Here is a 26018-nt window from a genome sequence, read left to right as displayed (position 1 = left end):
TTCCAGGTCCAACTAGCCACGAAACTTTGTGTTTTGGAGTTGAACACCCCGCTTTCTTATGCAGGACCACCCTCTGCGACCCTCTTCCCTCCCTCCACTCTGTGCTTCTATCAGGGAGCAGTAAGAGCACCATTGCTCAAGCCCCGATTGAAAGGAGAGCATATACAATGGGGTCTTTCTCAGTGGCTCTCTGTCTCCATTAAAAACCCTGGGAACACAACACTGTCCGCAGAGCTACTCTTAAAGGGGCAGTCGGACTGAGTTCTTCGCAACCTGAGTTCCAGCCCCTCTCATTGTTTTCAGTGAAGAAGAAAAAGCAGAAATATACACAGCAAATCAATTCATTCATGAATGATATGAGAACCCTGCAGGGACTTCTCTCACGCAGCAAGAAGCATTTCCTCACGCACACACAGAACACACTTCAGACATCGCGATCTACAACAGTAACTTAGATGTAAATCAAGGAAAGCCGCAGTTATTTAGACTACAGCTGAGAGTGCTTCAAATTGTTATGACTGAATCCGGATTTTCAAACAAATCCCCAGACATCGTGATGGTGACTCTGTTTGTGTAGAATGGAGTAAATGCAAACAAAAATAGTTTGAATATTTTTCTGTAATGCGTTAATGCATTTTTGCTGACATCCCGTTTGCTTTTGACTGGTTGGAATAACAAATCGACATGTTCAAATGTTTTAAACAGCAGCAAGATAATGAAGAATTAATAACAAAACCTGCTAAAGCTATATACCTATATGGTATTTTAATAGTAGTACTTTTTTAACATTTATATGTTTTAATTATTATAAAACAGTATACAGAAAAACAATAGATGTGGATAAGCAATTAACTTTGACAGCGCGATTCTTAGGAAAAAAAGAAAAAAGTTTATTATTAAAAAGACAGGTCTGTAACATTATGTTTTCTTATTATATGTACATGGTGCTGTCATGTTGCACACACTGAAATGCACAGGCTTGTGTTTTAAACAGTGTTTCAAGCGCGAAACGGTTGATTTACGGAGACATTTACAACTTCTGGGCATCCCTGTGTAATTAAAAAGCGAATGGGAGATTGGGCCGAGACAATCAGCATGCCGCAGAGTTTCTCACATCCTTTGAGAAAAGGAGGGAGACTGTGGAGAAGGAGGAGGAGGATGAGGAGGAGGGTAGAAAGAACTTGAGTTGAGGAATTTGAATCGTGTTTGAAAGGGGGAGAGGGATAAGAAAGCCAGGGGAATGTCTGGAGTCGCAGGGAACCTGTGGGCAGGATAGAGACTTTGGACAACCGGCTGCAGGAAAGACTGGTTTAAAAATACGCTCTTGGTCGCTAGAAATAGACTCTCGTTTGGACAGGGAAAGTTTAGAGCGTCGTTTGCTGTGCGCTTTTTCATGGTAGATGAAAGTTTTTGATGGAGACAGCCCTGCGCCGTTTGAAACCAACCAAAGCAACAGGATAAGGGAAACTCAAGAGTTTGTGGCAATTCAGAGACTTTTTTAACCGCATGTTTCATAAAATGGGGAACTGAAACGCGAGGATTCGCTTTGTTTGGGTCTTGATTTGTGGATACTCAACATTTTCAGCACCTGCCAAGTCAGAGAGATTTTTTCTTTTTCTTTAGAGCAAAACGCAACTTTGAACATCTGAGCTGCTGCGATGCGGTAATGGAGTCTGGTGATGTTTCCAGGATGACTCTTCTCCTCATGAAGCTCTTTTTCCGAGGTCATTTGTTTTCGAGAGAAAGTATGAATTTGTCTAAATGGTCGTTTGTGATTCTCACCGTCATGTTTTCGGTTTGGATACCAACATCTGCAGATTCGCTGACAGGTAAGGTTTAACTGAAACGGGGCGCTTTTTTATTTACCCAATATGCCTGTTAGTTGTTACCTTGTGTGCAGGGAGAAACATCGTAAAGAGCAATTAGCACAGTCAGCTCTCTGCCTCGTTAACTCAATTTGTTTTTGGCTAACCACAGCTGCAGGGGCGTTCAACATCTGGCCAACATAAAAAAAGTTATCAAAAGCAAGTAAAGGATTGATATTATTGTATACTATTATTATGTTATAATACAATCAAAGTAAGTGAGGGGGAGTTTTACCTGACAGGTAACAACCAGTAACACTAACTGCTCAAGGGCAATGTTTCTGAGATCAGGTGATCAATGTTTATTCATGCTGGGAGTTCATGCGAACAAGATTTGGAATTTGATAGATGTACTGAAACAAGTGAAAGGTGGGCATTTAATGTAAATATCTTGAGACATGGGTGAATCATAATCAGCAAAGAGAATGTTTGCTGAACGCCAAAGATAGAAAGATGAAAGCCCAATTTCTGCTTTCTTAAGAAAATAGTCTTTCTACACTATACAGAATCATTTCAAAAGTATGTTAACGATCTTTTAAAACAAACTATACTGACAAAAAAAAAATGACTGTTTGAGAACTTTCAATTGCACCCAGTCGATGAAAACAGTATCCCTACAGGGACGTCCACCTGTCAGCTGATGTGTTTTGACAATTGTGGTCACTCTTTCTCTTGGGCAGCTGCCCTCAGTATATGTATGACTAGCAGGCAGGGAGATTACTAGACACCGACGTGAAGAATGGAGAATTTTATTCGGATGTCTCAGTTCCTATTTGGATGTGAGGATGTGAAGGATGAGGAGGGGTTCAGGGGGCCAAATGCTTTGGTTTGTGAGTCAGAGCTTGTCTGACTCAGACTCCAATCCAATGATGGATGGGGTATGAGGGCAAGAGTAGAGAGTTTGGAGGGGAGGTGGCAAAATGTGTAGTGATGAATCCAATGAATGGCATGAAAAGGAGAAAGGGCAAAGGCGCGGCAGTGAATGGATTCCACACTGTTAAAAATGCAGGAGGATAAAGCAGGGAGTGAGAGGAGGATAAATGCTTAAGACTGTGTCAGACATTTTTGGTATGTGCACAACCAATGACATTTAACATCTGAGCATTCTCACAGAGTGGAGAGTAGGAGTAGAGGCAGGGTGGAAAGAAAAGATCAGGGAAAAAGTGGGGGACCTGAAGGGAATTCGGGGAACAATAGGGAGGCGATGAAGTAGTTAGGCACCAATGAATCAGTGGAGACAGGCCACACACAAACAGAGACACACAGTTTGTCCATAGCCTCCTCTCTCTGTCTGTCTGCAATCTTGTAAAATGTTTACAAGGTTATTATTATATGAATTCAGCAAAAAAGATACAGAGAGAGAAAATGAGGCTTTTTTGGTTCAATGCACTGGAGGGGGAGGGGGGGCAAAGCCAGGGTCATGTAGAATATTGAAAGAGTTCAGCCAAGCTTAAAAAATAAAGGGATGAATGACTTTTAATGCCAGAAAACACACACAGACAAAGAGTTGGGGAAGCACACACTCTGTTAAGACATGTTATAGTTAAGAGTAAAATAAGTCCTGCAAAAAGGTGCATTTTAAATCTGTTTTTGGTTGTTGAATTATGGGCATTTATGTGTGTTATAGTGAAATGGGTCTTTGGGGTCTTTGTAAAGGGTCAGAGGTTGAAAGGTGACCATGAAATAGACGAGGAAGGCATGTTGACAAGCTTGAGAAAATCTTGCTGTTTCATTCTTGTTCTGAAAACCAAGTTTGCTCATCCTCAAATGATTTATGTTTTCTTTATCTACAAGGAGTTGCCTTGGCTTGGTTGGTTGAGTGGATGCTTTGCATTTTTATGTGATGCTGCGTAAGAAAGAAAAGAATTCTTGTATCACAAATCTGTGCACATCTTATGTGCACTTGCCAGGTCCATGGTTTAAAGAAAATCTGCGATTTTAAGTTACTTATTCCAATTTATTATCATTGAAAGTTTCAGAAGGTAAAAAAAAAGAATGATCCTCCGTTTTCAACATTTTTCTGACATCAGACATCTATAGGCTGCAGGTCTGTGAATACTGTTATGAAGAAGCTGTGATTATAATTACGTTTAGTTTGTGTTGGGCTCTCAGTTCTCAGACATTGTTTAAGCAACATAGGCAACCCTTCTCTAACAAGAAGCCTTTGTCTCAGTATCAGTGCTGCCCTTCTCAGGTCAGCCTCACTATCAGTAGGAGCACGAGATAACCAGAGTCTTTCAAAAGCTCGGGTTATCATATCCTGGCAACTGCAAAAGTAAGCCTGTCACAAGCAATAAATATTTATCAGACAGAACCAAATGAAGACTTTAGTGCTGGACATATTAGCTGAGTGATTAATAGGACAACCGCAATTCTTTTTTTTCTTTTATTTTTTGAATTAATGTTCCAGACATTTATTAAACCAAAATTTGCTACTTGCTTCTTGTGAATTGTGGAGATTTACTACTTTTCTGTGTTTTGTGTCACTGTGATTTAAATATCTTTGGGTTTTGAATTGTTGTTTGGACTATTTCACCTTAATCTATGAGAGTTTGTCTTAGGCATTTTCTTTATTTTTGTTTTATATTGGATAGATGACATGATTAATGTAGTTAATCTAATAATGTGAATTAAACTACTGAAAGGTGTCATGCACATGCATGCAGAACAATCACAGTTGAGTCAGGACCACTTTAGCCCAAAAAAAGAGTGAACCTTTCATTTCTAGTAATGACTGTTTGTGATAGACAAATTATGTCCTATGAAAGAAACAGCAAGACAAACATGTACAGCTCAAAGCAAGCATCAACAAAGTGACAACATTCATCACATTAAGGTCAAGCAAAAGATTAAATGAAGGCACTGGGGGTCACGGTGGGTTGCAAAGCAGCTTGCAGGAGCAGGACATGGTGTTGTCTGTATGATATCTGCCTGAAGAATGCACAGAAGGGTGCCATCTGAGCCAGCAGTAGGTTTTTTGGGCTGGACTGAGTTTAGCTGTTATCAGTTGATGTAACAAGACTGCAGACAAAGCTAAACATTGTCCATCTGAAGTAATGCTACACTCAGTTTGTAGCTGCACAGATTCTATAGAAAAGAGAACAGCGGGAAATCTTGTTCTTTTAAGATACGTTTTCAGATTTTGGACTGCAAAAAATTTGCATTTGAAAAATGCTAACCTGTTCTTCTGCTTCTTTCCTCTCTCAAAGATTTGGAGTTTGTAAAGAGTCCCACTACTGTCATCTCTTCACTGGGCAAACCTGTTACATTGCAGTGCAAAGTGAATGGTAAAGGGAGTGAGGACGTGGAGTCCCCTGATGTGATCTGGCTGAAAGATGGTGTGCCACTGGAGCATGCAGAAAATAATCAATACCAAGTTCTCACTGGCAGCAACAGTAGGACTATCATAAGCACACTCAGGTAGGATGCAGTTTTGACTGCTAACATGTGGAAGTTTCTTTTTGTTTTAAGATTTAAGGATTATGTATTGTGAAGCAGTCACACCTGGTCTAAAAATGTGTTTATTTCCTGTTCTTCCACCCCGTCTTGTTTCTAGCTCAAACGGGGCTGTTGCTGGATTATGTCACCATGTTGACTTCCACTCTCAGTAGAGAACCAGAGAAACCAATTCTCAAAGAAATTATGCAATCCAAGGAAAATCACATTTGTCTAATCTGCTGTAACTTGAAATATTTTATTCAGGCATGACTGAATGTTAAATTTAGAAAGAAAGTAAACATCAGCTTCCTGTATTACCAGTTTGCTTTGACATTTTCTGCTCTTTACAAAACCTTTGAAAATATTCCTCTTTATATACATAACAGAATTGAGAAGGTCCAGCTCCCTGACATGGGCTACTACAAATGCGCTGTTCTATCAGGAAGCAATGAGACCTTTTCTGATGAGGGTGGTATTCAGCTGGAAGGTGAGTTATTAAACAACCACAGCTACAGAAGTCTATAATATAGTCTTGTTTAAAGGAGTGGAGACCCTGACTCAGCTAAGTCTTTCTCAGGCCTTCCTCATTTTTCTTTGGAGCCCTACCACATGACTGTCGTGGCGAATGTCTCCTTCAGCCTTCACTGTGCAGCCCACGGGCCTCCTGAACCAGTCAGGGTCATCTGGCTACAGGATGGCCATCCTCTGAATTATTTGACGGATCCAGTGGCCCTCTCACCCTCAACCCTCAACCTCACAGGTATCATGTTTTACTCAGACAAGCACAACAGCCTAGTTAGTCCAGTTTAAACAAACAGATTTCTCAAATCCTCATTTTGCACTGACAGTGAAATGGACAGGAGAAAATAAAAACAATAACAATGATCAAGTTAAAAAAGTTTAAAAAAAAAAGAAAGAAAAACATTCCCCCCAAACATGACATGTTGGCAAGAGAAGTGGGTCCTCACATTTTAAAAACTGAGAAGATTAATTACTTAAATGATTAATAAGTTACAAATGTTAATTTCTGCAGGTAAAAAAAATTAATATGGGAATTAAATATTAGACGAGTAAAAAGTCCTCCTTCGGGAGGTTGTGGTTCAGAGTTGAGTTTTTGAATCTAATCTATTTAGACTTGTTATAATGACCTGCTTCAAAAACTGCATAGCAACTATCTCCTGTGTTTGAAAGACTTTCAAATCCTCCTTTCATGGCCAAAACAATACTACCGAATAACCACCCTCCCCAGAGAGAGCCAGGCTGGCACATTGCCAGTGAATCCATTGAGGACATGCCTTGTGGTTTTGTGGGTAAAAAGGAGCAGCAAGCACAGAAAGGACAATTGGGAAATTGGGAGATGGAAAATTGATGTGCAGAGGACATAAGGAGATAAAAGAAAGAAGGAGATAAAGGAGGGGGGGGTTCTGTTGCTGCTTGAATGCAAACCACAGATGCCTGCCAGCTAGCCTACCAGTGGTAGGCTGAAAAACAGAGGAGGCTGAGTCAGAAGGAAAAAAGGGAGGAGTAAGCAGCGGTGTTCAGTTGAAGGCTCTGGTTTGACTCATCGGAGCAGGCTGCATGGTGTTGACTAGGACCCGATTGATGGTAACCTACACTCACAACTCTGGTATGGACAGCTGGCCTGGCAGACCACAGGTCCAAACCAAGGCAAACACAAATAATCTTTCAAGGAGCCCATAAAGAGAAATGGAATGAAGTACATTCCAACCAGCAAGAAACCAAGAGCCATACATGTGTAGCTTCATGATTTGAGAAGTCCTCATAAACTGTTCTTCTTTTTCTTTTTTTTTTGTGTCTTGGGCAAAAAATCTATTCATCAAAATAAATTTATGTTGCATATTTGGTTTACTCCCCTGCTAAAGTCAACACTTTCAACTTCATTATCAGTTTCATTTCTCCTTCAGTTCTAAACCATTTAGGTTATTCATGAACCATTAAAATATTCACAATCCCAGTTCCTTTTAAGAAAGTTGAGAAATCTAATACTATTACTTTGTTCACAGAAAATGTTAGTCTAGCAAAAAAAAAAAAAGTACCAAAGCCACGCACTGCCTTTCCCAGCTGACACTGTTGGTCAATACTGCACGGATCATGAGGTTCTTCCTAGTAACAGATTATGACATTTCCAGCTGTTAAAGGATGTTGTTTTGTGGTTTTCTGATGAGGAAGGAAGGAGACACGAGCAAGTGGCGCAATCTGGCTTGATGAGCAGTTCACTGTCGCACACAGCCAGTGGTCAGCCCATGCTCCCCTCCCTCCTTTTTCCCTCTCACAACCCCTCACTACAGCCAGCGAGGATCGTACCCCCTGTTCTTTTTCCGGCCACGGCACAATGGGGGCATGGTGCCGTCGGCGCAGGACAAACACACTGCATGATTCTGTCACTCTCAGCTTGTGGCTTATTGACAATGTTGGGGTGTTAGATAACAGTGATAAACTTGAATGTCACATGTTTCACTGTCTGTCTGTGTGTGTAGGCCTGTGTTGCATTACAAAATGCTCAATGTGTGAGCACGCTGTGAGTCACTTTGTCAGAGGACTCATTCTCTGCTGAATGTCAGTGTGTCATACTTGTTTTCCCCCTTCACGGGAGCCCCAGCTCCTCTTGAAGGCAGCAGCTCAGCATTTTACACCTAGACTTCAGCTAGGCTGCACTCTTTGTTCTCCAGCCTACAAAGCAAAAAGCATTTACAACTCCTGAAACTTTTGCTTTATCATGAAGCTGCAGTTTTGAAAAACCAAACCTCAAATTACGTAAAATAGCAGTTAAAACCAGAATGGGGTTTTTTTTTGATGATCTTGTGGAAAATCATATTGGTTATAGTAGCCAATTGAGAAAAAAATTATTTAATCAAAACTACATGCAAGTCCTAAAAATATTATAATTTATACCAGAATAAGCACATTTTTTATGTCTTTCAACCTGAATATCAGCAAATCTCCACCTACGCTTTATATGGCTTTTTATTGGCTTGATCAAACTTAATATTATAGTAATTGATATTCTATCATTGAAATTCACACTACACTTTTTTTATCCTCCTCTTTCTTCCTCTCTTTTATTTGTCTTAGTACACAGCTTTGGTCAGCTCTCGTTGCTTAAACATGTGCAACAAGTAAACCTGATTTCTGCATGTATTTACTCACATTAAGATTCATTGTTCACAATGGAATAAAGTTAATTTCTTGAAATGTTTAGATAAGGTATAAAAGTTTAACACTGTCTTGTCTTGCCAAAGCTGAAGCAGCTGCACATTTTTTCACTTTTTTATACCACAAATCAAAGTAAAGTCTGTAAGTCTTTCCTGGATTAACGACCATTACACTCTTAGGAAGAAGCACCCTACTACCTAATACTAATGACAAACAGAGGATGTTACTGAATGGAAACTTTTACCCTCATGCTATTCTCACTCTAGTTATATTTTTCTCACATTAACATCACATGCAACTCAGCATACTGAAGTGTTTCCTCCTCACACCTGCATGTTTCATTTCTCTGTCCAGGCCTGAACAGGACCAGCACCTTCTCTTGTGAGGCCCAAAACCGTAAGGGTGTGGCCAGCTCCCGATCTGGTACCATCACTGGTAGGTGTCAGCCCATGCAAGCAGTGTCACTTCAGCCATTGCTAGTTTATCTGCATATAATTATGTTTACATCTTTAATTTTGGGGTTTGTTTTTTTTGTTGCTTTAGTTCTCCCCAACAAACCTCAGGATGTGAGAGCTGTAGAGATCACTCAGTCCGCACTTCATTTATCGTGGGAACCTGGTTTCGGAGGTATCTACCAGATAGTCAACTGTTCTGTTCAGGTGAGAAAAACAAGAGGTAAATGTGGGAGATGTGAATAGCACAACTAGCTCAGAATCCTAGCTGGAATAACCACAGCAGCTGTTTGTTGTTTCTACCTGTTAACAATTGATCGTTGACCCTCTGTTTGCTAATTCTCTAGTTCAGAGCCTTTTGCTAGCCTAGTTTTAAAGAAAAGAGATTTTGCTTTTCTTTTCTTGCCATAACTCATCCTCTACCCCTCCCTGCTTTATTCATCTACCAGTGGGTCATGTTTCACTCTGGGAAAGTGGCCTCTTGGACTTATGTAGGGCCGCTCCCTCCCTCTCTCTCTTTCTGTAAGTGTCTCTCTGCCACTATCATGCTTTGAGGCCGTTATAGCTCATAGCTGAGAGGAGGAAAATTTTCTCCTGGAGAAGGGAACACTGCAGCACCACCCCTAAACGTCTGGTTCTAATAAAGCTGCCCCTCATACCTCTTGATACTATTGCCCCCTCCCTTCCTCCATCTCTCCCTAACCCCTTTACCCTTGTAGGGGAAAAAGAAAAGGGGCCTACTTCAGGAGAATGGGGCAAAAAGCTGAATTTAACGGTTGTTTGTGTAGTGAAGAGAAACATGAAAAAGGCAGTGGTTTAGAGAGGTGAAAGAAGGGAAGAAAGAAGGAAAGAAAGGAGTGGAGAAAGTTGTTAAAAGAAAACAGGAAAAGTCAGTGACAGCAGGTATTGTGGGTCTGAGCCATACAAGGGGGAATGCATGCTGGAGTGTGACTCAGGGCTGAGTTGTACTATTAGATTAAACACACTTGTTTTGCAGGCTGGACGGTGATTCATCGAGCTTTCACAAACCCACACACATTCATACAGTTCTCCTCATTCAAGCAACTCAAGACATCCTCAGATGTCTTGCTCATGCCATAAGGAAAAAGACTTAAGCTTCCTATAGCACATGACCTCTGACTGCTCATGGTTTTTTTTTTGCTAATTCTCTAGTTCAGAGCCTTTTGCTTGCCTAGTTTTAAATGAAAGAGATTTTGCTTTGCTTTTCTTGCCATAACTCATCCTCTACCCCTCCCTGCTTTATATGGTAAAACAGTACACATCAGCACCTGCTACAAACATCTGTTTGTGTGGCTGCTCATTTTTAGGCATATTATTTATAATGTTTTTAACTCTACCTGTGAACTCCACCCATCTCAAACAAGCTTGTTGATAATGAACAATGCTGCAGAATAATGGCCTAGACCAGCAACTTTAATGTGGTTATAAAATTGCTGCAGAGAAGCTTTTGTTTTCTAGTGTTCCTCTTTAAATGTGTTTACCATAAAGACTTTGCAGAGACAGCAGGTTTCTGCCTGTGATGTCTGGTTGGCGGGTTCTGCTTTTAGTCTACCTTGCTGAGTTTGGCTTTTGTTCAGAGCAGCAAAGGAGCATTTTACAGCATTGTTAAAAATTAACACTTAATGACCCTACCACCAGCAGCAGCAACAAATAATAGCTTAAGAAACTGCAGACAAGAATCCAGTTTTTTCCATTTTGTCTGCACAACCAATTCGCCTGTCTGTGAAGAAATTTAAATAAACAAGCAAAGCTAAGAGACGCATACAGAAATTCCTTGATTTGTTAAAGAGATTGGCATGGCTCAAAGTGATTTTCTATTTTCTCCTTATATCGTTTTCAGTCATTGTTTGGACTCAAAAACAGCACTTCATCTTCTTGTTTGCACGTAAACCAGTAAATCAGATTAATAGGAACCGCTGATTACAAAGTATACAAAGTATAATGTTTATCATCTTAATGTTCCAGGCAAAACATTCAGGAGAGTCCATCATAGCAGGCCCACATCAGCTGATCCATAATCAGACTGTGTCCATGCCACGATCCTCACACATCATCAAAGACCTGGAGCCTCACACCCTCTATGCTGTCAGAGTGGCCTGCCATAGCAGCCAAGGCCCATCTGATTGGTCTCCCTGGGTGGAGCTACGTACCAAAGAAGGAGGTTAGTTTTGCAGAGTTGTTTGTTTTCACCAAGGATGTCTTATCCGGATGTGCGCATCTTTTTATGTCGCTGTGTGTGAGATTATTTCTTCATAAGTTATTCAAGGTAACCAGTCCAGGACAGAATCTACACAGTAACAAAAACACCACTGAGTTGCTTTTTATGGTGTTTTTGTTCTGTAGTAAGGGTCATTTTTCTATAAGTGCATTTCAAACAAATGCCAGCGGGATACTTTTACTGCTAAATGTGCAAGTGCATGAAGCAAGTATATGCTAACAGAATGATGCCCTCAGTCACACTGAACATGTGTTAGTGTTGTTTTCTCAGCTAAGCCTATTCAATGGGACTAAAACAGTAATAATAAAGATGATGGCTTCACAGGGCCTAGCTGTTCTGTTCCAGGATGACAAAGTAGATTAAAGCCCAATTCATAGGTCTGGAACTCTGACTTAAGTCTAATTCACTTATTAGGTCTGCATATCTGATACTATGTTATGTTTAAGATGTAGTTAATATACTCCAGCTGTGTTTCAAAGCTGTCTTGTGCTTTGGGCATGAGTCACTTTGACTGTTTTCTGTCTTGTCTAGAATTCAAGCTGGCAAAAGTTCCTCAGCAGCACTGTACTTACATTTTTACTGACTGAGTGTTTTAGCCCCACGACCCCTTTTTTCTGGATCTATTTTAAGGTGGATGTAATTCCCTGCAGAGTCTTTTGAATTATTTTCAACTTGGATCATTATAAGTCAAGACTTATTCTGAACTCTGATAACATGGAGTTAGGGAATTAGTTTACAGTGCACCATTAGTCATAATATTCCTTACTGTGCCCCTTTTCCTTAGTCTGTGTTTATGAAGGTTACCAAATGTGAGTGACTGTACCCTTGTGAACCCAGCTTTAAATATAAACTCTTGAAGTAGAAGGCTGACTGGCGCTGAAGGGACAGAAAAGGCTGTGATGGGGAAAAGGAAGGTAGATGCTAAATTCTCCTGAAAGGCTTCAGTTAGGATTGCAGCACTCTGTCCAAACTCTAATGCTAGCCTGTGTTTGAGTTTAGACTGAGGTGGGATTTTCCATGCCAGCTCATGCTTTCTGTATCCCTGGATAAATAGGAATGGAGAGAGGAGACATGCCACAGGAGCAGTGATTGGGGGTTTCCATGAGGGAAGCTGCTTGTAATCTGTAAACACAGTATTTCTCATTTTCTCATAAATGGAAGACGCAAAAGGGAAGCAGTCCTCGAACAAGCAGAATTTTCAGTTCTTTTTTTTTGAGCTAAAGCAATCTTCATTTCGTTTCACAGGAAAAAAATGACAACATATGAAACATAACATTTAGCTTATGAGAAAAATAGTTCAGGAGGCATTAAGGGTAAACTGAGTTAGAGAATAATAGAGAGAGTTTGGCTGTTTACAGCACAGCAATATTTTCCACATTTTCCACGTGGTTCATTGCTGAAGTCTCTGACAAACTCCCACAAGGTTTTTCTCTTGAGCCTGAAGTCTTCTGTAGCTTTCTGCCTCCTTAAATCCTTCATAAATTGTGCATATATGCTGAACCGTCTCTCCCTTTATGTCTCGTGTCCTTCATCTGGTTCCTCCAGATGAACTGGGCTTGCTTTTACTCATTTATCTTTCAGCCAGTGTTTTCTACCTCATCCAACAAACATTGCTGAGGATGTGATTTCCTGCACCCCCGAACAAGCTGAACAAGTTTTTCTGAATCCAGTTTTTCAGCTTGACTCCTTCATCTTTCATTTCTCCCCCCCCCCTCCCTTTTTTTTAACCTCAGTTGACTTATGATCTTCCTTTCCCGAACACAGAGCGAGGCACTGTGGGAAAAAGGGAAAAAGTGGTGGTGGTGAGAGTAGGGAAGGACTGGATGGAAGAGCAGAAAAAAATGGGAGAAGGGGGTGCTTTGAGAAAACACTCATCTAGCTATTTTCCCAGTCTACTTTTTTCCCAGGAGGACGAGGGGGTAGGGCTGGTCAGAGGGAGAGGAAGCGAGTCGACCCATGTCACCCCGCTAATCCTAACGCTGCGATGAGATTTTACATTTATTGCATTTCTTTACATACCGTCTATTTTATTTGTCTGAAAAGAGCCCCAGAATAAAAAAAAATCACAAACACACAGACAGAATAAACAAAGAATCAGTTACTGAGAAGCTAAATGGCTGTTAATGGAGTCCTGATTCTCTGTACACACCTTGCATAACGTCAGTCTGTACCCCCAAAGAGATGTAATAAACAGTCACAGAACAGCCCGATTCACTGTCCCAATGGAAGTGAGTCATGATGACATACCCCAATGTGCACACGTGTCACGTTTAATCCTGCTTAATACTATTGCCAACAAAAATGCATTCTCAAGCATTAAGTGACTCTTTTTCCCAGACAGACAGCAGTCGGTTGTGCTGTTAAATTGAAAGAAGGTGGATGGCCTTAAAAGTTAAGACATTTTTGATGACACTAACATTTGTGTTGCACATGTTTCCTGTGTCGAGCTTTCCTGGTTCTCATGCATGGGAACCAGTCAGTTTCTGGCTTAAGGATGACCTTTTTCCATACATATGTTCAAGCACATAAAGGGCTTACAGCCTGTAAGAATGGAAAAAAGAATAAAGAATGAGGAAAGAGTCACATCCCTGCTTTCAAACAACTTTTCAAAATCTTCCAAATCTGATCATTTGACACTTTCTTCACCCCAACAGGATGTGAAACAGTAAGTCTGCTGTGGATTCAAATCTGAACCTTTGCTGTAGTGAACTAATTGTGGCTCAAGAGTTTCTTTCTCAATCTCTTCCCATGTCAGGGCTTGCTTTCCATTCTTTCAGAAGAATAAAAAACATGAGGCATTTTTGAAAAAGCACAAATAAACATCTCATTTCCTTTTTTGAAGTTTGCAAATCTAATTATTTTTGTCCAAGGGAAACTCTTTTTTTTTTTTTAATCCTACATTTTACGTCAACATCTCTGTTCACTTGAACTCGCCACTCCATGAACAAAGAACGGCGTTAAAACAGGGCGAGCAATGAAGGAGAAGAAAACTTGGAAAGAAGACGATGGAATTGTGTTGGATAGAAGTCAGGGAAAGAGAGAAAATGAGAAGGAGAGTAAAAGAGTACGGGCAACAAAGAGGTGGAGAACGCAGAGAGAGAAAGTCCGACAGATGATTAAGCAAATGCGGAGCCGAACTGCTGGAACAAACTTGACTTAGAGTTTGCTTTTGTTGCCGCTGGCAGGAAGAATAAGGACCACATGTGGAAACAATCACCCGCCAAACGCTTCCTGATAACATCATCCATAGGGCTGGGCTGTGTTTCCCAAACGCACGGTGACTTAGCTCATGCGTGGGTGTGTGTGGGTGTCCAGCTTGTTTGTGTGACTTTGGGAGCATACCAAGAATGAGAAGCAAACACAAAGTAAGCTTTAAACACTAACACAGGAAATAAGCCTTCACTTCTTCTTATTGAAAGTTTTCTTGGTTTTCTGTCCTAAACAGTGCATCAATCACATATGCGCACACACACACTAAACACACAGTGCATAAATTCCTCACACTATTTCTAGCATGTTATTCAGCTAGATTTTCTCTCCAGTGGGTATTTTGGTAACCAGATGCCTTTTTTCCCTTCTTTCTCCCGAATGCCAAAAACAAAGCCAGACAAGAATGAATAAAACAATAACAGGAATGGCCAACAGAAAAGGAACTGCATGAAGTGAAGTAGACACAGGACTTTACTGAACCATAATGACAAAGAAAGACCCGAACAGCTTCTGAACTTGACTAATCACCCCTGTCTGCAGTGCCCTCAGATGCCTTTTTGTCCTAATAAAGCCAAATTCTCCACATTCTTTGACATCTTCTCCCTCCAGCTGCTAGAGTTATCCACACCCTAGAGGCTCTAAGCTGTCAAAACAACACATGCCTGGCTAACTCCAGTCCGCCGGACACAGGCCACTTAGCACACAGTTAAAGTGCTGATGGTACACTTACAATAATTATAAATAAAAATTGCTATGTTTGTTTCCATGAGTCATTACAAATTGTGTGAAAGACACAAGTTAAGTGGACAGGTGCTCCCAGATGCACTGATTAATTCCACCTACCAGTGGGCAAGGTAACACAGAGGGATAAACAGGAAAACAGAGCAATCCTAGTCTGCAGGAGGGAGAGAGAAAATTGAGATGCTTCAAAGCTTTGTTGTTGTTTTTCTTTTTCAGTGCCTGAAAATCCACCAGCTAATGTGACTGCTAAGTTAAATGGGACGGAGGTACTAGTAATGTGGGAGGAGCCACCAGGAAAACTAAATGGGCAGCTGCAGGGTTACATGGTGGAGTACAGCACACCTGCTACTCAGCAGGTCAGGAACACATTCACAGTCAACAAAGTTGCTAAATTTACAAATGCATGGAGAAAATGTCCATTTTTCTTAATAATGACAGACCCTTTTTTTCCTTTCAGGTTGTCGTCAATACTGGTTTAGGCACTGAGTTCGCAATCAATCTGTCTGTCCCCCTGTCCAATGTCTCTTTCCGAGTGTGTGCCTATACAGGGGCGGGTCAAGGACCCTGGGCACCCATTCAGACTCTGACACTCAACGTTCCTGGTGAGTAACAAAATCTTAATTTATTGCAACAGGTGTGATTAACGTATTATTCTTATAAAGCAATGATTTCATTTGATGAAATTGTGGTTGCTAAAATATACTTGATATGATCTGTTTTAAAAAGTCAAAATATTAACACATGCTCTCTATTTTTTACACCAGCAGAAATGGGTGAATTTAGAGGTGAGCAATGACTGGATTTATGTACACATACAAACATTCTTCTGTCACCTCTCTGAGTAGCACACAATGACAGTGATAGTGGAAGTGAGCTCATGTTTTTTTTTCTCCATAACTGGACTACTTCTTCTTAGTCTGTTTCACTGTGTATTTTGAGAAAAAAGGGAAGGAAGAGAAAAAAAAGAGAAGATGATCTCACAGAGAAGGGAAAAGGGAAGAGGGGTATGGGGCTGAATGAGGAGAAGCATCATAAATATTTATAACTGGCAGGAGCAGTGAGCATCTCTGTTTGCTTTGTCTAACAGAGCTAGACAGACAATTCAAGCAACAAAAATGGCAAATGAAAGGAGAAAAGCAAGCAAGCAAAGTCGTGGAGAATGAGTATGAAAAGAAAGAGAAGTTGTAAACACTGGGTAGAGGTTGTGAGTGTTCAGCAGTAGATTGTGGCAGTGACTGGAGAGTAAATTTCAGTGTGGGAAATGGCACAGCAAAGTATTTCTAGAGTGAAGAAAATGACTATATTTTTAGGAAAAGGAGGACTTTTTGATTTTAGCTTAAAGAGTTTGCTTTGTCACTTTCTTCACTTGATTCATACCATTATTCCCAACAATTCAGCATGTATATTTCAGCATGCTTTTTGTCATCTAGCTAATATAACTTACACAAATCATGTCTTCTTTCTTCTTTGATAAAATAACTTAATTACTGCTTTAAACTCCTAAATCCCCACTCCAAATTACAAGACCTACACTACTAAACGCTCATCTGTCTCCATCCACACCCTTTCCTTCAGGTCCGTCATCGCCCCCAGCCTTTTCCTGGCACTGGTTTTATGTGGTGATGGCCATTACCGGTGCTGTGTCCATAGCTGTGTTCCTGGCTGTTTACGTGGCCAAGCTGCGGCGCAAGGAGACGCGCTTTGGGTGCGTAGGGTGTTACTGCTCCTTGTGGTTGGAAGGGAGGGACTCAGTGACTGTGCCAAACCAAAAAGTTTCAATTTTTTCTGGGTCTCAGCCCGCTTGCCTCACTTGCACACTTCTAAAGCATTTATATAAAGCAATAACATTTGTTTTGGAAGACTAAAAATAGCTTCATGAAATGCAGCCCAAAGCCATCTTTTCACTTTTGTTCACTGGTGTGACCTGACTTTGTGTTTTGCTCTGTTTCTTGTGATGTATCCTTTCACAGAGAGGCGTTTGAACCCATGATGGAGAGTGGAGAGCTGGTGGTCAGGTACCGTGCTCGTCGCTCGTACAGCCGTAGGACTACAGAAGCAACATGTGAGTTCCTCTGTAGTCTGCCATGTTTGGCAGAAAGCTGATACTCTGTATTTGCACCCAACTGTCCTTTTGGCAGAAATAGGTACTCTTTATTAGCAGCATGCCCAAACATGCCCTTAAAGAAAGAGACATAACAGGAACCAGCAGTTCTGTGGAAGAAAAGCGTCACACAATTACAGCTCTATTCTCATTATTTCAAAGCAAGAAAAACATCTTTAGTTTGTTTTGGTTGATCAAAGCCAGAAATGCACTAACAGTTAATTCATTTCCCACAGTAATAATAGCCCTGGAGAGTTCAGTCAGCTGACATACACCATAGCAACAGTGAGCATTTTATATTACATAAGGCAGTCTTTTAATAGGCCTATTAATTAGATGCACAGGAAATGTAGTAATGAAGTTATGGCCTGTGCAAACAAGCATGAACATCCAAATGAAACTGGACTCTTCAGATAAGCAAATTTAAGTTAAATTTAATGTGATACTGGAGATGTTAAACACAAGTTAAAATAACCGCTCCACATTTCCAAATTGGGAAAAGGCATGTGGTGTTGGGAAATAAAGTAACAGTGCCATTTAACTCAAACTGGTAGCATCATAGAAGCAGTAGTTTGTGTGCTTTCCCCAGCCAGCAGTCCCTGTGAGTCCTCATGATTTGATATACCTGTCTTGCCATTGTAACCAGTACACACAGTATTCTAGTCCTCGTGGTCAAGTCTCAGCTTGCCATAGCCGCAAAGAGGCCAGGAGTAAGATAAAACTGCAGGGAAAAGAGAGAAAAAAAACTATTCAGTGAGTAAAATAAGAGGGGCCAAGATACAGAGATGTAGAGATATTATAGACTCAGAGTGAATGAAGAAAGTTGCACTGGGTAAAAGGGAAAGGATCAGATTGGAGAGATTTGGACAGAATTAAAGCTGTGGACACTGACCGGTAATTTCAGCCAGTTCTCTGAGTGGAGTCAAACCCTGAAGCTCTAGATGTTAGAAGCCTTGGCTAATAGCTGGTCACGCCAGCATGTGTTGGAACATGCCTGAAGACCGAGTAAATTGTTGTCCAATGCATGACAGATTGATGGTGTAGCAGCAGCTGGAGGGGATCTCTGAGCATGTTGTAGCCTTGTCACATCCTGGCCCAGATGTGAAAACAGAGCTAAAATGTGTAGCGCAGTCAGCTTACCACTATAGCTCAATGACAGCCAGCTGTGGAGTGAGTATTTAAACCAGCCTAATCCTCTGACCTCATGTCCCTCAACCCAACCTGGTCCCTGCAGGATCACATCGACTTATAGAAAAGGGTAATAAACAAAACTGGGGGTACATATTTCCAACAGAGCTTTTTTTAAAGATTTTTTTAAAGAATATTGCACTTTTTTTGCATTGTAATTGAAGCACTTTTACTTTCAGTATGTTATATTATTTATTAGGTCCTGGTAACATTTTGATTCACTTTTAAATTGTTTTGTTTTGTCTTTTAGACATAAAACTATGTTAGACTTGCAACAAACACATGTACCTGAAAAAGTGCATAAAAAAGATAATGTATTATCTGAATGCAACTTCAAATAATGTTTTAATGGGACTAACAAACTGATTAAAACTGGAAAGACTAATGCTCATTTTGGGGGAGTTTTACAAGTAAACACTTTGTTTTTGGCTTAGTGTCATGCATTGCGGTTTTGGGAAAGCTAGCGAGGCTGTTTGGCAAAATCAGGCTGTTATTCTCTCATTTCTGTGTTGTTAATTAAATTGCTTCAGGCAGCTAAGCAGCATTAAAATTCTTTTTCTCCCCCCTCTTCAGTGAACAGCTTGGGCATCAGCGATGAGCTGAAGCAGAAGCTCCAAGATGTGATGGTGGACAGACATAAATTAACCCTGGGAAAGACCTTGGGAGAAGGTAGTGCTCGATGTTTTGTTGTTTTTTTTAATATATATATATTTTAATCACAGGCTTTGTTAACACTTCTTTATCAAAATTGGTACATGTTCATAGACTTGTCTGCCATAGCACCAATGCAGGTTTCTACTTATCTCCTGTCAGACAAATATGTTATATATTTGTATCGTAAAACGGTTTGCTGTTTAATAGTTGTATAAACTGTTTACAGTTGAGAAATTAATGAGTGGTGATTTTCAATTGCTTTTAAACTACGTTTTTCTGTCTTCAGGGGAGTTTGGCTCTGTGATGGAAGGGCTGCTGACTCAAGAAGAGTTTGTTCTCAAAGTCGCTGTCAAGACTATGAAAAGTGAGTAGACAGTAAAAGTACTCAGCAATCACTACAATGAATCCCTTCATCTCTGGAACACAGGGCATTTGATAAGCAGCCTCCTGGGTCAAAAATTTACAAGTGTTCAGGGCAAAAATCTCAGTTTTCATCAGAAAACGGACAAAGTCAGCTTTTAGAAAATATTGGCAGAAGAGAAAGTTTTACCCCATATAAGTTTTTTTTAGATATTTTTTTCAAAACTAAATTATGGAGGGACTCTAGTTGAGAAATTTAAACAACCTCAGTGGTTAAAAATGCTGACATGCATGAACTCACAGTTAAATAAATCCAGGGAGTCAAAAGGCCTTCTCAAATAGTTTATTTCTTATTCTTGCAAACTGTCAACCTTTTGGTTTTAGTGCCATGCATTAGCTACTGAGTAACATATGGGTGATGTGGCTTCACCTCTGTACCTTCTTCTCCCCAGTTGCTATATGCACACGCTCAGAGATGGAAGATTTTCTCCGAGAGGCTGCCTGCATGAAAGAGTTCGACCACCCCAATGTCATGAGGCTCCTTGGTGAGTTGGCATTTTTGCTGCTTGGCATGTGAAAAGTTGGCATTTTCGAATTGCAAAAGGTTGTGTTTTTTCTAATTTACACTTAATGATACATAGCCATTTAGGTTTTGAAATTTCTGTCTGCATCCAACTGAAAACGCTGGAGGCATTTGTTGCTCAATGCAGCTGTTTTTTTAGGACGATCCACAAAACTCACAAAGAAGTGTTAACGATATACTGTGTATTCTGTGTAAGAGCCAAAGAAAACAGAGCCATAGAATAAATCCTTTGTGTTGTAGTTATTGTGTGTTGTTTCTTCATAGATGAAGACACTTTTTAAATACACAGTCAAGACTTTGGGGATTAAAAGTAAAATGACGTTAATTTCTGAATAGACAGAACAGGCATGAAGTCTCTGTGCATACTAAGCTCTTTTTGTGTTTTGTTTTTTTTAATAGGTGTGTGTCTACAGACTGTGGAGAGTGAAGGATATCCCTCCCCTGTGGTCATCCTGCCGTATATGAAACATGGAGATCTGCACAGTTATCTGCTATACTCAAGGCTGGGAGACTGCCCTGTGGTTAGTCTGATTACAGCAAACAAATGCACAAAATCAGCAACAGACATGCACACTCACAGTCACCTTCGCATATGCACACATACAGTCCCACACAGCTTAACAGCTTAATAGGTTTGGAGTTTACAAGTTCACATGTCTGTCAGCTAAATGGGTTCCAAAGTTCAACAGAGATTCAAAGATCTCTTAAACAAGTCTCCACCCATACTTTTTCCGGCAACACGTAGAGTCAGAGATTATGCAAACACAAGTCTTTATTTGAAGTTTTACGTATTAATACTTTTTTTGGTTTTTTGTTTTGTTTTTTTAAACTGACTTATGCAGTAAGTCCCTGAAGAGCCAAGTTGGGTAACACAAGCCTAATCAAACCAAGATCCATACACAGTGTTGAAACACCCATGCACAGTTTCCAAGAACACAGTGGAGCTGAACTCTATTGTTTCCACATGAGGAGTATCTGGAGCAAAGGAGTGCTCCATTCAGACTTGAAACACGATGGGCTCTGGTGCCCTCTATTGCACAGAAAATACACATCAGCTTTGTTAGACAAAGAACAAAAACAAAACTTATTTCTCACTGCATTATCCTGCAGTACCTCCCATCTCAAATGCTGGTTAAGTTCATGACCGATATTGCCAGGGGAATGGAATACCTCAGCAACAAGAACTTCATCCACAGAGACCTCGCCGCCCGCAACTGCATGTAAGCACAATCTCTGCTTCTGCATTTTGCTCTTTCACTTCCTGTGGGTGTTCTCGTTTGCTCTTTCTCTTTCCTTTTTTTTTTCATCCAACATACAATGGTTGGAGAACATCTCGGTAAAGAAGTAAAGCAAGAACTACAGACTTTGCTTAATATTAAACATGACTATTAGATGTCAGTTTTAGGCATTAGTCTCTTTTTTGCTAGAATAAAATACTAATGATGCAAGCAAGCCTTTCCAGTTTATGAGTGGTATAAAACAAATGTTTTGGATGTTAAACCTAAATGAGACTGTTGATATGTAGATATTGTTCAATATATATATAGTACCAACACAAGTGTAATAACTCTAGCTCATGTCTAAATGCCCTTTCGCAGGCTGAATGAGAATATGAATGTATGTGTGGCTGACTTTGGCCTCTCCAAGAAGATCTACAATGGAGACTACTACAGACAGGGCAGGATCTCCAAGATGCCTGTAAAGTGGATCGCCATTGAAAGCTTAGCTGACCGCGTCTACACCACAAAGAGTGATGTGGTAAGTTCATCTTCTGTGTGTTTGTTACTGTGTGCCCTACAATACAGAGCAAAGGCATTCAGTATTAGAGAGGCTTGAGAATAAAAATATTTCAAAAAGTAACAATGTGTTTTGGGAATTAAAGCTTTGTAGTCAAATTTTTTACAAGACCTGAAGTACTCAGAAACAAGTACTTTATACATTGCTTAAGCATACCAGCTGGTCATGAAGACAAAATTATTTACCAAAATATCTGTAAATGTCAGTATAAATATGCTTAAATATGTCCTGACCAACATCTGTGAGTGATATCAACTTTAGCAGCTGGTAAGCTAATGACATATACAGTATTTTTAAGGGCCTAAGTGTCCATGCACATGTGCAGTTGTGTTTATACAGTGAAGCACTTAAAATGATCTGCATTCTTTAGTGCTTGTTCATAAAGCAGGATGTCCAAAAATCCAAGACAAACATGACTGTGATATTTTTCCATAGCCAGTGTTTGACCAGTGTAGACTCATGTTTCACTAATGTGTGACAAGGTGTGTAAAGTCTACAGGAATTCATGCTAAACCCTTCCTCGCCCTCTCTCTTTTTATTTCCCTGTACGCCTCTCCATCTTTCTCTTGCTCCCTCTTAGTGGTCATTTGGAGTCACCATGTGGGAAATCGCCACTCGGGGCCAGACGCCATACCCTGGGGTCGAAAATAGTGAGATTTATGATTATTTGAGACAAGGAAACCGTCTCAAGCAGCCTCCAGACTGTTTGGACAGCATGTGAGTATCCTTGACAAAAAACACTTTGCTGATAATGAAATCTTTTCCCTTTTCATTTCACTAGCTGGGCCCACGTCCTCATTTTAGGTTTGACAGCGTTTTAGTAGGTAAAAGTGAATGCTTTGACATGAATTGAGCTGCGGTTTGGGGAAGGCCTCAAAGGGGCCTGGCAGATCCCCATGCACTAAATAGAAATGAAGAAGTTAAAGAATTGAGAACAAGGAGGGAGGGAGGGTGGGGCACGTAAACGAGAACGAACAGCTTGCAGAACTGGGGGAACCTATATAGATGACAACCAGAAGGAGCGTGTTTGGAGGCGTGGTCCCGCTTCTGAAATTCCGATACATAATCTCCAATAGAAGTACCCTGTTTCCATAAAGGCTACACGCTTAAAGACTTCTCCAGTCTTTCTGCTTTTACAGCAGTCACACTGACATTATAAATAATTGCACAGAAAACTGAAGTAAGGAAAAAAGAGGATTTTAAACACGGAATGTATTAAAATATAAACCAAAATTTAACATGAACCAAACTGACCTTTTAAGATCAAGGGGGAAATATAGAGCTTATTATTAGAAATTAACTCAGTATTTAAAAGTATTGAATGCATACTCTTGTCCAGGAAAATAAATTACATAGAAATGCAGAACTGTTTATTTCTATAAAAACATTTGGTCACCATGGGATATTAAATGTCACGGTTCACTGTTATCATGCTAACAGTACATTCTCCACTAACATTCTTTTGTCTCCTCCAGCTATTCCCTGATGTTCTCCTGCTGGCTGCTGAGCCCAAAAGATCGTCCATCATTCGAGTCACTGCGCTGTGAGCTAGAAAAAGCCCTTGAGGATCTGCCAGACCCACAAGATCCAGATGAGATTCTATACGTGAACATGGACGAGTCCTCCATGGAGCTCGGAGCCGTTGGTGGTCGTGACCCCACTGGACGCTCATCCCCTCTCTGCTTGAAAGGCCTGGAGTCTGTGACCACAGTGGAGGTCCACCACCCCAACCGTTATGTCCTCTGTCCACAGCACGAAACCAACCGAACCCTTTCTGACTCCATGGAGAGCCTGGACATGCCAGTATCATCCTCCACAGCCACATTGCCTCTACAGTCATCATGCCACTCCACTCCCAATCGCACTCCAACTGTTGAGCTGCTCGAGGACAGGAATGGATCCAAGAAAATGCCCTGGCAGTGACACCCTCACTCTTAAAAATGACAAGACTGGTCATTGCCAAAGTGTGCTATCCCAGTACAAGTACAAAGAACAAAATCCAGCCCGTCGCTGATTCTTTCTAACAGCAAGAAGAAACCTTATGTGGCTCTCTATATATAGTTTGCACAGACATACTCATAAACAAGCAGCCAAATTCATTCCAAGGACATGAAGGACTGATATTTTATTTTCAACCCCTTTCTTATAAGATGACGGGTTGAAAAAACACCTTATAAGCCAACCTTGTCTTATGAAGTTTTATTACACTATCCAGAGCCAAGTGAATGTAAAATTTCATTTGCTGTAGCAGCTGGGTACACCCTTACCAACAAGAGGGTGAAGAGGTCTACATTACATGTTACAATGCCACACACACTGCTGCAGAATCAGTGAAATGAATTCCCTTTTGCTTTAGCTGTAACATACCATTTCTGTTTAACTACCTGAATGCAAAAGAGTAATTAAGCTAAAAAAAAAAAAATAAACCTCTTTGTAAAACCAGCTCAGACACTGCCAGACTAAACCCAAAAGCTTGAACTTTACAGTGAGTCAGCACTTGTATGGAGGACCTGTCACACCCAAGGAAACATTTTTTGAAGCTGAAACTCCACTCATTCTTGGAACAAAGAACCAGCAGTGCCTGTTTTACACGAGGTGAATTATCTGATCAGAAAACTAGTTGTTTTTAAGGTTATGTTAATACCTACAGTAAGAAAGTTTATGAAGAGGTCCAGAATGCCTTGCTTGATTGCCTTAACTTGACCCTATTTTTCATTATCTTACAAATTGTCAAAAGTGTCAAAATATGAACTCCACGGAGTGCAGCCAACAGTTGCACAGTGTTGGCTGCACTCCATCTAAGGATTTATTCCCAATATACATCTTTAAAAAAAATAAATAAATAAATTGCAAATAAAAGTAAAGGTACTTCATTAAAAAACATAGTAATAATACAGGATTTGCATCGGACCCGGTGTACCACTGTAACAAATTCTTGTATCTTCTCCAGGGTTTATACTGTTAGCTGTGCATCAAGTACACTGAGCGATTCATAGTGTGAACAAAGCAAGTCTTTCCTCACTGACAGTTGTTACATGTGCATGTCCTGATTCACGTATGTATATATCTTTGCTATAACTCAGGAATCTGAGGATTTTCTAGAGGGACAAACGTACTACTCAAATCAGGAGGACAGAGATAATTCAAGGTACAGGTGGATGGATGTAGGAAATGAATGCATTATCCATGACAATTGATGGGATAAACTCTTCACCTTTACTTTTTTATGTCAAGCACAGTGTTATTACACTTTTTTTAAAATGCTGATTTTTGTATTTCTACAACTTGCACTAATGTTTTTGTATCTGTGTGTGTTTATAATTTGTGTATCTTTTTGTTTGGGGTTTTTTGTTGTATTTCAGTTATTTCCTATTCTTAGTAGCAGAAAACAAACCTGAGAGAACATGACACATTTGCAGTATTTTCTGTTGATGAGAAGAGTCTGGGAGACTGGAAAACATCACTAACCTCGTCATGTGACATCATCCTGCCACTTGTTTGGCGCTGTACATAGCAGAATCCAAGAGAAAGACACAGCATTATGCACTTATTTTTTATGTATTTGCATTAGTTTATAATTTTGTCATTGGAATGGCCTTGACAATAATCTGGTACACATTTCAGGATGAGAAAAAATGTCAGTGAGGCGCTGTGTTTCTTAGTTGTATGCATCAAAGGTACTTGTATATAAAACTATATAAAATAGTATGTTATACTAGTAGCATTATGGAAATTTCTTGTTAAAAGGAAGTGTACATTTCTTGTAATAGCTTTGATACTGTAGACTCAGTGGGAGTACCACATTGTTTCTGAACCACAAACAGTGGTGCTGAGGCTGAGGTACTGGTTTAAATTTCCATGTTCAGATGCTATACCACTTTGAATGCAAATATGTCTCCTGTTTTATATCTGTGTCTTTGGAGTATTTTGGTCCAAAAATGAGCTTCCAACTGTATTCCAGCAAAAACTGAAACTCCATCTTACATTCAAAGCCTTAAATTTCGTGATTTTACCAAGTGCCTTCACAGAGCCAGTATTTTGCATTACAGTGCATGTGTGTGTCGACTGCGATTTTTCCTGTTGTGTTTTTTGAATTGGGAGAAAATTGTACTATAACTGCCTTATATTGTCACTGTAATGATTTGTAAACAAATTTTTATACAGTATATACACTATTTTGCATAAGAAATAAATCAGTTAATTCATGAATGATTAA

The 26018-nt window shown here is 40.1% G+C and overlaps 1 protein-coding gene across 2 annotated transcripts; it reads left to right on the top strand.

Annotated features, from left to right (window-relative positions):
• The first annotated feature begins 1191 nt into the window (after positions 1–1191).
• Positions 1192–26003, top strand: LOC134641275 (tyrosine-protein kinase receptor UFO). 2 transcript variants are annotated; one of them, XM_063493619.1, is made up of 20 exons: positions 1192–1829; positions 5075–5285; positions 5690–5790; positions 5881–6063; positions 8832–8912; positions 9021–9136; positions 10916–11111; positions 15336–15475; positions 15577–15721; positions 15887–15904; positions 16695–16824; positions 17090–17181; positions 18982–19077; positions 19349–19426; positions 19875–19967; positions 20405–20526; positions 21116–21225; positions 21604–21763; positions 22383–22519; positions 23278–26003. In XM_063493619.1, exons 1-20 carry the CDS (start codon positions 1667–1669, stop codon positions 23723–23725), a joined length of 2820 nt encoding a protein of 939 aa, XP_063349689.1. In that variant the 5' UTR covers positions 1192–1666; the 3' UTR covers positions 23726–26003. The 2 variants fall into 2 exon arrangements, with proteins under 2 accessions (XP_063349689.1, XP_063349688.1); XM_063493618.1 differs by having other exon boundaries at positions 15884–15904.
• The last annotated feature ends 15 nt before the right edge of the window (positions 26004–26018 follow it).

Source organism: Pelmatolapia mariae, linkage group LG14 (genome assembly GCF_036321145.2).
Source record: "Pelmatolapia mariae isolate MD_Pm_ZW linkage group LG14, Pm_UMD_F_2, whole genome shotgun sequence".
Lineage (NCBI taxonomy): Eukaryota > Metazoa > Chordata > Actinopteri > Cichliformes > Cichlidae > Pelmatolapia > Pelmatolapia mariae.
Note: the sequence above shows the minus strand (reverse complement) of the source record. Positions and strands in the feature narration are given on the sequence as shown.

Bases quoted from the DNA above. Each gene is read 5' to 3' on its own strand.
- LOC134641275 (XM_063493618.1), top strand. From the start codon at position 1,667: ATGGAGTCTGGTGATGTTTCCAGGATGACTCTTCTCCTCATGAAGCTC. The intron at 15,905-16,694 runs GTGAGCAATGAC...CCTTTCCTTCAG, and splicing joins AGAAATGGGTGAATTTAGAG to GTCCGTCATCGCCCCCAGCC. The intron at 21,226-21,603 runs GTAAGCACAATC...GCCCTTTCGCAG, and splicing joins CTCGCCGCCCGCAACTGCAT to GCTGAATGAGAATATGAATG.